At 39.2% G+C, this 12,737-nt stretch overlaps 1 protein-coding gene across 1 annotated transcript in view; it reads left to right on the plus strand.

Annotated features, from left to right (window-relative positions):
• The first annotated feature begins 875 nt into the window (after window positions 1–875).
• The window catches only part of SUSD5 (sushi domain containing 5), a 40,612-nt gene continuing 28,750 nt past the window's right edge, over window positions 876–12,737 (plus strand). The window contains exons 1-2 of the mRNA XM_066572245.1: window positions 876–972; window positions 9,108–9,285. Coding sequence (XP_066428342.1) covers window positions 876–972; window positions 9,108–9,285 — 275 coding nt within the window. The remainder of the gene's footprint in view (window positions 973–9,107; window positions 9,286–12,737) is intronic.

Here is a 12,737-nt window from a genome sequence, read left to right on the forward strand (position 1 = left end):
GGGACAGATGTCAGTTCTCTAAGTGCTAGTGGGAACTGGAAACTCCCTTCAACAGCTGCTTTCAGAGTGTTCAAACCTGACCAAGACCATTTATCTGGAGCAGGAGCGCTGACAGAGACCAGCTGATGGAACCCAGCTTCTACCTGCAGTTCCTCGTGGCCGTCCCAAAGCTGGAATCTGAAATAGCAGGATTAATCCATCCCAGTGCTGCTCTTCAGGGAGGCTTGGTCACCAGGGTCCCATGCCTTTGTCACTTCTCCTCAGCCCTCACCTGAGCACCATCACTCTCGCTGCAGCAGCCACTGACCTCAGCAAGGCACTGCTGTCTGATTTTGTGTTGAGGAGAGGAAAAGGCTCCCCACGCCTGCACCCAGCCTTCTGGAGATGCACAGCTGAGCTCACAAACACACCGGGAACCAGCACCAGCTCTGGAGCTGCCCTTCTCCTCTCACACAGGGATTGCTGCTGCTCCTCGCTTGTCCTTTCCCCCCTTCTCTCTCCCTGCTGGCTTTTGCATTTCCTCCACGGTGATCCATTAGGCATTTACCGGCAGGATAATGTGACTTTTCACACCGGTTCTCTGTGTGCGCTGCCCTGCAGACCGGGCTGGATAAAGCCTCTCCCCAACCCCAGCTGGCTGGACATCTCCCCCCACCTTCCCCTCCCCTTCACACCAGCCAAGCCAAGGATTCCTCTCTCCCTCCCTCTTTTTCCACCCCTCCCGCCTTCAGTGCAAACCCAAGACGCAGGATCCTGCCGAGGGAAAGTGCTCCTTGAAATCATCACCGCAGAGCCCGCTACGAAAGTGCAGAGGAGGAGAGAGAAAAAGCCTCGGCAGCCAACCTCCTGCAGCTGAGGGCTTTGGAAGCAGGGCAATGGCTCCAGGCTCTCAGAGATTCTCTCTCACCTTTCTCCAGGGCGTGGGATCTGTCTTCTTCTTCTTACTTCAGATCATCTCTGTTCAGGCTGATGGTGAGTCTCCCATTCAGTTTGGGCTGGGTTGATATGGCTGCAATGAGGGCTGTTTGTTGAAATGTGTTATTGCAAATAGGAAAAAAAAACCAAAACCAACTTCTTCTTTTTTTTTTTTTTTTTTTTTTTTTTTTTTTTTTTTTTTAAATAAGAGGCTTAAATACACGCCCCAGTTTGTATTAGGAAACTTCTGATTCAGAGCTTTTTGAGACTTTACAAATATCCTGGGGTTAAGCAGAGAAAGGAAATAAGATCCCAGAAGGCTAAGATTATTTTATTACAACAGAATGACAGGATAGTGAACTTTTCCAGAGGAAATAAGAATAAAGAAACAAAGCCAGAACACAACTAAGAAGGCTCAGCTATATTTTAGGAGACCTCTCCTTATAATTCAAAGTACCTTTTCTCCAAAGGACTTTCCCATCTCCCCACTTCAGATGTGTCATTTTATATGGGCAGGTACTTGAGAAGTGAAAGACTTTGATAACCTCTTCTGTTCAGTGCCACACATGCTGGAAATGATTGCCCACCTTTCTGCACATGGGCTTCATCTGCACTCCCCTGCTGAGGGATGTGATCAGGACATGGATTTGGCTGAAGCACCAGCTACCAGTTACTCTGAAATGGGACTTTTTACTTGCTGATGGTGATCCTGAAAAGCTGCATCCCTTGAAAGTTTCCAGTAACCCAACGCCCTTTTAATGATTCAGCTTGTGATAATGATGACCAACTTGTCTAAGTTGGTCATCATTACTTTTGAAACAACTGTATGTTTTCCTAGGACAGCAATGCTGAATTTTCCACATTTTTCCACTTTCACAGCTGCGATAGATTTATGCCCAATCTCAGGATTTTTTAATTCCAATACCCTAATCCTTTACCATTGATGTTTGCTGCATTATTCCAGACAACAGAACTTAAACATTATAGGGCAATAAAAATCTCTTCTTGTTCGTTCTCACAGAATTTTTCCTGTTTAACTTAAATTTCTTTCAGTTGGTGACAAAGTATGGCAAAGGAAAGGGAGAAAATTAATCTTGTCTGTATGTTTCTACAGCTTTGAGTACAATGTATAAATGTATTCCATTTATACAACAGAACCCTTTCTTGTAAAGTTTAAGGAGAGTTACACTTCATTCAGCATAAAGGAAAAGAAATGCATCAGATAACTGTACTATGTTGCAGTAGGCAAAACTGTGATTCTGTTTTTTGGATGTACTCCTTCCTTAGCAAAATGCCTTTGAAATAAGAAGGGGGGGGGGGTGGGGCGGGGGGAAGCATATCCATGAAAAAGGAATCTTCATAGAGCTTAAGGACACAGGGCAGGAATAATAATTTCCCTTGCTGAGAATGCTCCACCTGAAGATCCCCTTGTTCTTTCAGGGGCACATTCCAATTTTTATTATTTCCATAAAACTAACAAAACTAACTTTTTGATTCCTAAACAAGCATCTTCTAAAAGAGAAAGGGAAAAAAAGTTGGAGATCATTTTAAGGGACAGGTCATGACAGATTTTAATTGTCATTCAACAGTTCGTCAAATTTACTTCACATGTGGTAAAACATTCATAGTATGAAAGGCAGAATATCTGAAATACATTACAGTTGTCAAGCATTATTACAATAATGTGGTTTGCAATTTTATTTAAAGTCTAGATAGCATTGTGAAAGATGTGTAAGTCTGCTATTAACTTGATCTTCAGTGGGTTCTCCTAATATTAATATTTGAGCACACAACTGTAACACTGTCCTATAAGCCATCTGGATTAAAACAGAAGAAAACACTGTATATCAGCTTTAAAATTCACCGCTATGTATTTAAGAAAATCTGAGAGTATGAATTAGGATTAATCCTTTCTTTTATAGCAGATTCTGGTCTGATCCAGTCAGAAACTACCTTCTCATTTTTAAGGTGTGGGTGAAAATATAATGGTGCTAGTTTCTAATACATGTTAATGTCACTTAAGTGCCAATGTTCTGAGTGACACATACGTGTTTGTGTATTTGTCATTTTTAACTGAAGGTATCTGACTGTGTTGCAAACTGCTAAAGGGATTTCGAATATGTCTTGTAAAAAACCTGTGAAATTCAGACTGGCCCCTGTTACAGTCAAACCTCTGCAACTGGTTGCAATGTATTTCCCTAAGGAAGACTTTCACTTTATTATCTCACACAAAAATAATGGCAGAGAGTAGGCAATAAAACTGATGGCTGTCGAGGTCTGGTGAAGGTGTAAAACTTCAGAGCTTAATTGATCTCTCTTGACCATTATTTACCATGGCATATATTGCTGTAGCACAAATAGGCTGCAGAAATACCCAGGCAAATGCAGAAATAAAATAGAGCTCCATTTCACTTTTCAGCTTTTTTTTTGCTCAAAGTTGTCCAGGTCCAGGTCAGATGGACAGAAGACTCCCCAAGGGCTTGTTCATACTCTGAGTGTGTGCACATACTCTGGTGTGCCACTGCCAGTGCAGTTACTGGAGAATAATATGTGTAATTGTGGCAGTTCTCAATTGTATAACAGCAAATTCAGGAGGTTTGAATTGTTTTCCATTTGCGCTGGAATAGGAGAACAAGGATGTGACTTCCTGAATCCTGCACAGGAGTTGCCTCCACTTTTTTTGCCTCCCTCTTCTGTTTGTTCAAGGCTTCTAAAATATCCACACGTATGAACCATAGTTTTCTGCAGAGTACTTGCTCTGAGACAGAGCATGTCAGGAGAGGGTGATGGCGATTCATCCACCGTACCGAGACACTCCTGAAATGGAAAATGTGCTAATTTCAAAGCATTACTAATTGTGCCAAATTGGAGCTGCTCTGTTGGCTAAATTTGGATCACATGAAGCCCTATTGGTCAAGCCAGTAGTTAGCAGTGTCCATGCATAGTGCCTGCAGAGGTTGCAGGTGAAAGGATCCAGAGTCCATGAAGCTGGGCACAAACAAGGTCTGAGAGATATGCCTCTAACTAGAAACTGATGACATTCAAATTAGGAAAACACCCCTACTAAAGTATTTAATTTGGCTTGTTTTTCATCCTTTTTTTTTTTAAAGTAAAGGAAAAAATATATGTTTTTTCTCTTCTGCTGTCTCTCAATGCTCAAATTTCTGTAGCAGGTGTCTACACATTTCATTTCCTGCTTACAAAATAACACACATTCACGCGTGAACAATTCCAACTGTTTGGTCCTAAATTGTCCAGTAAAATCAAAATTTAGGCTCAAGCTGGGTTTAGCTGATGGGAAACTCAAAGATGACATCTTGATTTTGCTATATTTCTGATGATGCAATATTTTTTTAATTGAATAAGACATCATTCACTGTTGTTTCTCACAGAAATAAATTACACATTTGTGAAAACTAAGTAGAATTAGTAATTAGCCAAATCTCTGTCTGCAATTGTAGAGTGACTGGATCTTCCACCTTTACACTTACAATCAAGATACATTGTTTCACATATCCATAGAAATGAAAATTAAATTTCTCAGAATTTAAGAGGTACAGAAGTGACCTCTCCTTGCTCTGATCTCTTTCATCTCAATTTGAAATTTTTAACATTCAATTAAAAATGTATTGGACTCCACTTTTGCACATCTTTCACCAAATTTGTTTTGTTGAAACTGATTAAGTTTTATTATTTGAAATAGGAAGTGTCATATCGTGAGGTCAGCACACTGGGCATACCTTTCAAAGTGCTTTCATTGTATAGTATTTTTGAGGGATGTTCTTACTTTAAGGTATATTTGACTATGCAGTTTTCTGTTCCTTCTTCAAACATGATGCAAATCCTGCTGAAGACATGGGGAAATTTGAACTCATTTCAGTGGGCTTTGAGCTGTGCCTGTGCACCTCAGAAGAACTTCTTGTTGTATCTGTTTCTGTAAAAGAATAAATCAGCCAAAGTCTTTTCTTAATAACCAATAGAATTCTGTTAAACCCACTGATCTTCTGTAAAATATGAAGAAACAGATTTTGGACTGGTTTTATTTTTGAAGAACTCCTTTTTTGCACTTCCACATATCTGATTGTAGATGTCTCTTAAGTCTTGAAAGCATTATGAGGATCAGTTGTTAGAAGCTGAGTTTAGCAAAATTTGGAGCTGGAAATAAGGTGGAGTAAGAGTAATGAACCATTGGAACAGTTTACTATAAAGTGTGCTGTAAATTCTCCTTTACTTGGAGGCATTGAATCATGACTGGATGCATGTTGAAAAGACAAGCTCTAGTTCAACCATGAATTTTTGGACTTGATTGTGGAATTACAAGGGGAAATCTACAGTCTAGTAAGGCAGGAATTGAACAAGGTAATAAAAATGATTCCTAGAAGCCCTGAGATATATGTCTCTGTGGTTATGTTTTCAATCAGAATACAGTGGGGTACTCTTAAGTAAAAATTATATTAATCCATTGCAAAAAAATAACTACAACTTTCTCAATAAATCAAAATATAATCAATATTCTGTAATAACAGTGATCAGATAATGGCAGAAGATAGCAATCTAATAGAGGCTAGTTATTAAAGAGGAAATCTCTTTTGTTTCAAGCATGAATTTTTCATGTGAACTGTGAATCCCACTGACAAATAGAGGTTGGAAGAATGATGTCTTATTATTTATGCCTCATCATTGAAGTGAAAAGCTTTATCACTTTTTTCAAATGGGAATTTAAAAGAATCTCACTGTGACAAGAATCTTTTTCATTCTGAACCTGCTAAACTCAACAAGCTCAGTACGCATTCTGAGAAATACTACTTTGCATGGATTTTTAGCTTGATCTTGAAACCAAAGGGACTTACATTGTTTAGAAAAGCTTCAGAAAAGTGTGTCATTTTGGTAACAAATTTCCACCCCCCTGTGGAGGTGAAAGTGTTGTGGGAAACGAATGTTACAGGGCAGAAATGAAGTGACAGAGTTGAGAGGGAGTGGAGACATGGTGTCTGCTCAAAGGTACCACAACCAAAGGCATACTACATTCTTCATGTACAGATGATCCTTCATCCTGTGTCTTATGGAAATACAGGACAGTCTCACATTTAAAACAGAATGACAACACATATCTTGATACTCTCTCAGAGATAAGGCTGACTTCAACCACCCCAATATAAAAAGATGACTGCTATGTCATCAACTATAAGAGACAATCCTTTTTTAGGAAACATTTCATTACAAGTAGGACCGATAAAAATGTTACAAATAATTATCCAGGATCCTCAGATTCCCTTAGACTGAAAATGATACCACTTTTGAGATTAAAAGTGAGAAAAATTTAATACATCCATATCTTGAGTATGTTAGCCATGATACTGTAAGGTGCAGAATTCAGTGTTGCAGTCTTTTTTGTTTAAGGGGATTTCCTGTTTTCATGTGGTTTTGTGGTTTTCCTGTTACCATGCTAGCATGTCTCCTGTATTTTTTCTGTCAATGCCCCTCAGTAATGTGACACATCTCAGGATATTGAGGACTCAGCTATTCCATTGGTCAACCATCTGATAAGTGAACTCCACTTGCTATTATATTTTCTAAGTAAGAAATTAGACAAAACAAAGGGCACATCTTGAAAAATGGGCAGATAGCCAGAGAGCTTCTAAAAGTTTGAAGAAAAATCACAGGTTGGTCTGGTAAACAGATTGGCCTTCTTTACCCACTTCTAAGCAAATTCTGTCTAACCAGAATTTCCTATAAAGTAGTTCACTGTAACTTCCCAACCAGTCTTTCCTAGCTCACCTTATAATTCATTTGTTTGTATAATTTGATCATCCCAGATACCTTTTCAAAGGACAAATTCTGTGTTGGCAGCATCTCCAGTTTCTAGTAAAAAGTTAGTGTATCTTAAGTACTAGCAAACAGCTTAACAGTAGTCAAGGGAAGCTGTCTCAGCCTCTGTCTTGGATAGGCTGAAAATGTAACTCTTTAAAAATGTAACTCTTGCTTCCTGGTAAAACGACTAAATCATTAATTAATTGTATCTAGATGGAACTCAAATTTTGATTATTTTCCTTTCTTTAAGGTTTCCAAGTGAAATACTAATAGCTAGAAAATAAGGGTTATGCCATGTCAAAATAACATTCACGATTTAATTTAGATGTTATGCAAATTTGCCCTATATGTCTTTGACAGTGCACCTCAGTCCTGACAGTCTAAATGTAGAATGTGGACAAGTTTTTAGCTGGGACAGAACCTGTAAATCATTACACTTAATCCCTGTTTTGCTTTAGGAGCAAAAGCTGTTTTGCCACTTAAGAATGGCTGTTCTAAACCATCACCTCTCTGTTTACTGTCTCTCTCCTTAGGCCATGCACATCTCACTGTGTCTGTTGAAGCTTTGGAAAAAGGAACCACATTAGTGTCATGTGCATTATTTGGGACATATTGTAGAGAATTCTGATGTTTGTGTACTCAGGGATGTAGAGGCTTGCTGCTTTCACTACTTTGTGTAAAACCCCCCATTCTAATGACACTTAATGGTTTTGAATACAGTGGAGAATCCAAAGACAATGTAACCTAGTGATTATCACTCTGACCAGTGTTTCTGGCTGTATTCCTTGGTCAGCTGCTGTTAGCTGCCTTAGGAAAATTGTCTGGGTACTCTGAATTTCTATTCCTTCTTATAGCTGCTTGTCCTGCTTATTTGAATTGCCATTTTCCCAAGTCAGGATGACTTCCTGCTGTGCACATGTAGAATTCCCACCAAAGTAGGAGTCCTCATTAGGACCTGTCTGCCCTTGTTACCTAATGTAAACACAAATTACATGCTTACTTGAGAGAAACTACATTTTTTGATGTAAGGACTGTGATTCTTCTAGTGGGTGTAGTTGTGCACAGGTGAGAACAGAAAGCTGTTGGAGGCACATCTACCCTGTATAAATTGCCTGTATTTAGGATTAGAATCAGATTTACCAATTTTTTGAAAGAGTATGTGGTGAGAGTGGCACCTGGTACAGAACCAGGCTGAATCAGTCTGAAGAATTCCCAATACTGGTCAATACCTCCTGTGAGTGTGAAGCTGGCTACATAGCAAGCACTTGGCATGTGCTGGAAGTTATGCATTCCTGTAACCACTACCACGAATCCTCTTTGGAAATAAGACATAAATAAGAGTTTCCAGGCATTTACTGAATGAGTGGTGCTTAAAAAATTTCTTCCTGCAACTGCAAGCAATCTCAGTCTGTACCTTTGAAAACCAGGAGGAATTCTGAGGGATGCTATCACATCCCTCAGATGTGATAGAAAAAAAGATAGTTTCTGTGTAGCAAAAAAGATAGTTATGTCAAATTAAATGTCAGCTGCAAAGTGTCTCATTGTTTATTTCTTTTACTGGAGCACCCAGCTAACATGTTCATTCCATAACCCAGTAACTTCTCAAACTTCATTGCCAAAACCCCAACTGACCTGTTCCCAGTTGCCAAAACCTCTAACTTTCACCCTTTCAGCTTTCCTGGTATTAGATAAATTAAAGTAAAATAAACTGAACTGAAAATAAAAATAACACAAAAAATGTTATGCTAAATATGTTCTCATGCTCATTCAAAGAAAAAAAAAAAACCTTCCATTAATAAAAAACTCTGTCTTTCCAAAAAGACATGGTAATGAAGCAGTCTGCATTTAGACACCAGATGTCATGGAATGACATAATTTTGATTTTAGAGAGTAAGTAGAAATCTATTTTTGATGTGGAAGGCAGGGCTGCAAAACTGGCTTTCAGGCATGTGCTTACTTTATGGATGTAGCTGTTATAGAGTAACTGTAAAATGTTTAGTAATGGATTCCAGCATTAGTAGCCTACAGGAGCCGTTCTTTGTGATTTTAACTTTATATGTGCATATGAGAGAGTATCATGCTTTATCTCTCCAGATCTGAAGCACAGACCTACAGAGGCAAGGCAAGCTTTCCCTCTGAGTTAGGAATGACTAGTGCCATTCTTGCTTTTCCTGTGGTAGACAAAATTAAAAGAAAAGCTAACACAAGGATATTTACAGTCCTGATTAAATTAGGCTTTTCAAAAAAAAAAAAGGTGGGCCATTAAAATAACCTTAGTAAAAGCATGAAGGCTTTATTTGGTGATAATTTGCAATATTTCTGTTGAATATATATTGAGTACAATTCCATGATGGATGACATGTCCTTTCTTGGTGTTGCAGGGAAAGTGTTTGCACTTGAGTCCAAGAACAACTCTCAGGGTCTGGATTTAGCTGAAGCTGAGAAAGCTTGTGTTGACCTGAGTGCTCGCCTAGCAACTGCAGAAGAGCTGAAAAGGGCTGTTCTGGACTGTTCTTTTGCTGGCTGCACCACAGGATGGCTTGCCAGCGGCTCTGCTGGGTAAGGACAACAGCATAACACCTTCTGGGAACTATGAATGATGGTTGTCAAGGAAGTTTTCCACCTTGACTAAGATTTACTGAAAAACACTGGCCACAATTCAATCACCATGACATACAGCTAAATTGGCCACTCTCCCCCAAGAATTAGTTTTTTACAGCTAATATTGCAGGTACACAAGTATTCATCAGTCTCACATTACGCGTTCACAGATTTGATGCAATTTCTTCTTCTTCTTTCCCACTGAATTACATCACTGTGGCTCCTGTCACCCTGACCTGTAGTGGGGTGCTGAGCCCTAAAGAGCCTTGCAGGACACATGTCCTTGCTGAGGACACGGTGCTGGAGTTGGTGTCAGTGCTCCCACTGACTGCTATTCTGCAGTCCTTCAGAAGCTCAGCAAACAAAACTTCTCATGGGAACCACGTGTCTGTCTAAGCTATTGATGCATGGCTGAGCAGACAATAGGCATGTTCAAAAGGGCACAGATGCACTTAGATATGATAATCCACATGTGCTAGGGAGTTTGTTGGGAAAGCCCACCAGGGAACTGACGGTGTCCCTCAATGAGTTTGAGGTAGCTTGAGTGACTCAATGTGGCGCTTGCATGAAGCACTGTTGCCTCTGTAGATCCTTAAATTTAAAGCAGGAATGTAAATGGAGGGAATGTCTTCCCTTGTGTTGAGGGAATGTCTGATGTCACTGAAGCTGGTGGGCTTTCCCAACAAACTCTCTCAGATGGAGTGTATCAAATCTATTTTCAATGTTCGATGAGGATAAAGCTTTGTTTTATGGAAAAAAAGTTTCCAAACTTTAGCATATTATTAGGTTTTGTGACAGTTGCCAGTTTTTTAAGTAAGCATTGGTGTTTCTGTATTTTTAGAAATAAAATTTCCAAAGGACAGAAAATTACTGCTATTAATGAAATATTATATTGAAACTATTTCAAGAAAAAGCAACCATTTTCTCCGATTATATTCTTTTCCAGGTGAAAAAATTGTTTGAAAATTTATTTTTATGTAAAAAAAAATATTCCAGAAATATCTCAGGATAAAAGACAGTGGTCTAAACCCCAAAAATCTTTTTTCCCAAGACAGTTGCTGAGATGTCTTGCAGGCTGACTAGCCAGGAAAACTATATACTGTAAGAAGTCCATGACAAAGTTGTTGCACAGGGTCTTTTATACAACCTCTGTATTCTGGAAGTAAGGATGGGTAGGAGAAGAAATCATGGCTTTTTTATCTAAGCAGTACCACTAGTTAGTCCAGTGAGATCCTAAATAATTTGCTACAGGCACTTGAGCTGTGACTATTAATAGATCAGCTGTGGACTGAATATCTTCAGCATCAAAATAGTGATAAAAACACATCATAAGCATGGGAAGGAAATTAAGAATTTTCATCCCTTCTAACTTGCTGTATTCCATTCCCCCAGTAAACCTGTCTTTAGTATGGAAGTCTCTAAACTATTTATCGGAAAGAACCTTGTGGGGGCACATCAGTACACCATTGTTGTGCAGTCACCAGGTCTGACCTTCACTGGAAAGCTTCACCAGAGAGAAAAGCTCTTCAGAACTGGAATTTTATACTCTGGGGCTATTTTACCCATGGCTGGGCAAGCACCAGAATGTATGTTACTTGGTTCATTGAACTGGGTATTTTTGGCCCTGGGGGAAAATAGGAATTGTATACTGCCTAAAAAGGCTAATCTGTTTTAACTGTAAGTTAATGCAGCTCTGGAGAAGGAACTGAGCTGTTGAGCGCAAAGAGCGCAAATGGACAAAGCTGTTTAAGTTGAACAAGCTCAGCTCCAATACAGATATTTACAGAGAAATTTAGATGAAAGGGTGAAATGATGCCAAAAGGAGTTCAATGATACATGATGATACATGCAGGAGAGGAACATGCAATCTACTTGAAAATATCTTTACAGGGTCTGATTTACCTCTGTCAGGTCAGGAAAGATATGAGGACATCGCTATGGACAGCACAAAGAAAACCTCTGTCTGGCTGCAGCTGTAGTAAAAAACAGATGAACAAACAAAAACCAAATGTTCAGCAAACAAAGAAATTGCTACAGTGTTCATAGAATGGGATGAAAAATATGAAAAATATATATACATGTAGGTCAGTGTAATAGCCTCCTTTGGAATATTATGTGTATTGTTACGGTGTCTTGGGAAAAATACTAAAAGGGTCTCAAAAAAGGGCACAAGAATGACTAAAGTAATAGAAAATCTATTAACAAGGGACTCCAGTTATTCTACTAAATTAGTTTTTTTTTTTTTTAAATATACCGATTCAATACTTTGGGCATTTACTTGATGACTGGAAACATGACAGCAGGGATAAAGGACAGATGGTATACAGAAAAACCTCTGCACATCAGTTGATGTAACCCAGAGAAGGGAAAGCAAACTTCATAGTATGCCCACAAGTTAGAAAAGTATGGAAAATTATTTCCAAAAGAAAGGACTCCTTGCTGGGCACACCTTGTGTATTTATCTTGATGAAGCACCACATCTTTGAATAATAGGTGACCTCCTCACATATGGCAGGTCCAGGACTGTTCAGGACTTTATAAGTTGGATCTAAAACCTTGGAATCCTCCCAGCAGCTGACTGGTGTCCAATGCAGAAAACAGAGCTTCAGCTGAAAACTCTCCTATATCCTCTTGGACTGTGTACATCAGGAGACAAATAGGAGGGAGCATGATAAAAGTTCCTGATTTCAAGAAGAATGAGGTTTCGTTTATTTATTTGGTGCCTGGAAGGTATTCCAATCTTTCTCCTGAGGAAAAATGGATCAGACATTGACAGTAGAAGTAAACACAGACAAATGATGTGATTGAAGTCATTACAGTGTTACAGATTTTCTGACATGCTTCAGCCTTCCTTTCACCACTTAGATTTAAAACTGAACAGGAGCTCTAGCAGACGTGTAAGGACTTTTTCACTGCTAGATCTATTCTCCAGGTTTCACACAAGTCTGTGATTTGTTCACTTCTGATGGCTATTTATGGTTTTAGTGAGTAATTACAATCCCACTCCTGGTAAATATATCCATCACTGTTGATTATTTTGTCATTATTATTATTTTTACAGCCAAATCATAGCCTGGAAACCAGTGGGAGTTTCTCCTGTTATGGCAGAGGCACATCACTGAGTCAGTGTGAGCATGTTTATACTGCCTGCTCTCTGGGCTGTACCTCTTCTATGGGCAAAGAGGAGCATTTGGCCTAAAGAGCCAGTCCAGTTTGGGTGACTGTCAAATTTCTGATGACTCTCATGTCCATGCAGATCATCCATATTTAAATATGCCCACTTCAGTCCCTGCAAACTGGGCTAGCCCAAGCAGCAGGTCTTGATGAATATGAACCATTTCTACTGATGCAGAATGGAAATTGCTTAAACAAATTGATCCCTGCCAGTAAATCCAAAGACACAATAAACT

The sequence above is a fragment of the Molothrus aeneus genome, chromosome 1 (genome assembly GCF_037042795.1).
Source record: "Molothrus aeneus isolate 106 chromosome 1, BPBGC_Maene_1.0, whole genome shotgun sequence".
Lineage (NCBI taxonomy): Eukaryota > Metazoa > Chordata > Aves > Passeriformes > Icteridae > Molothrus > Molothrus aeneus.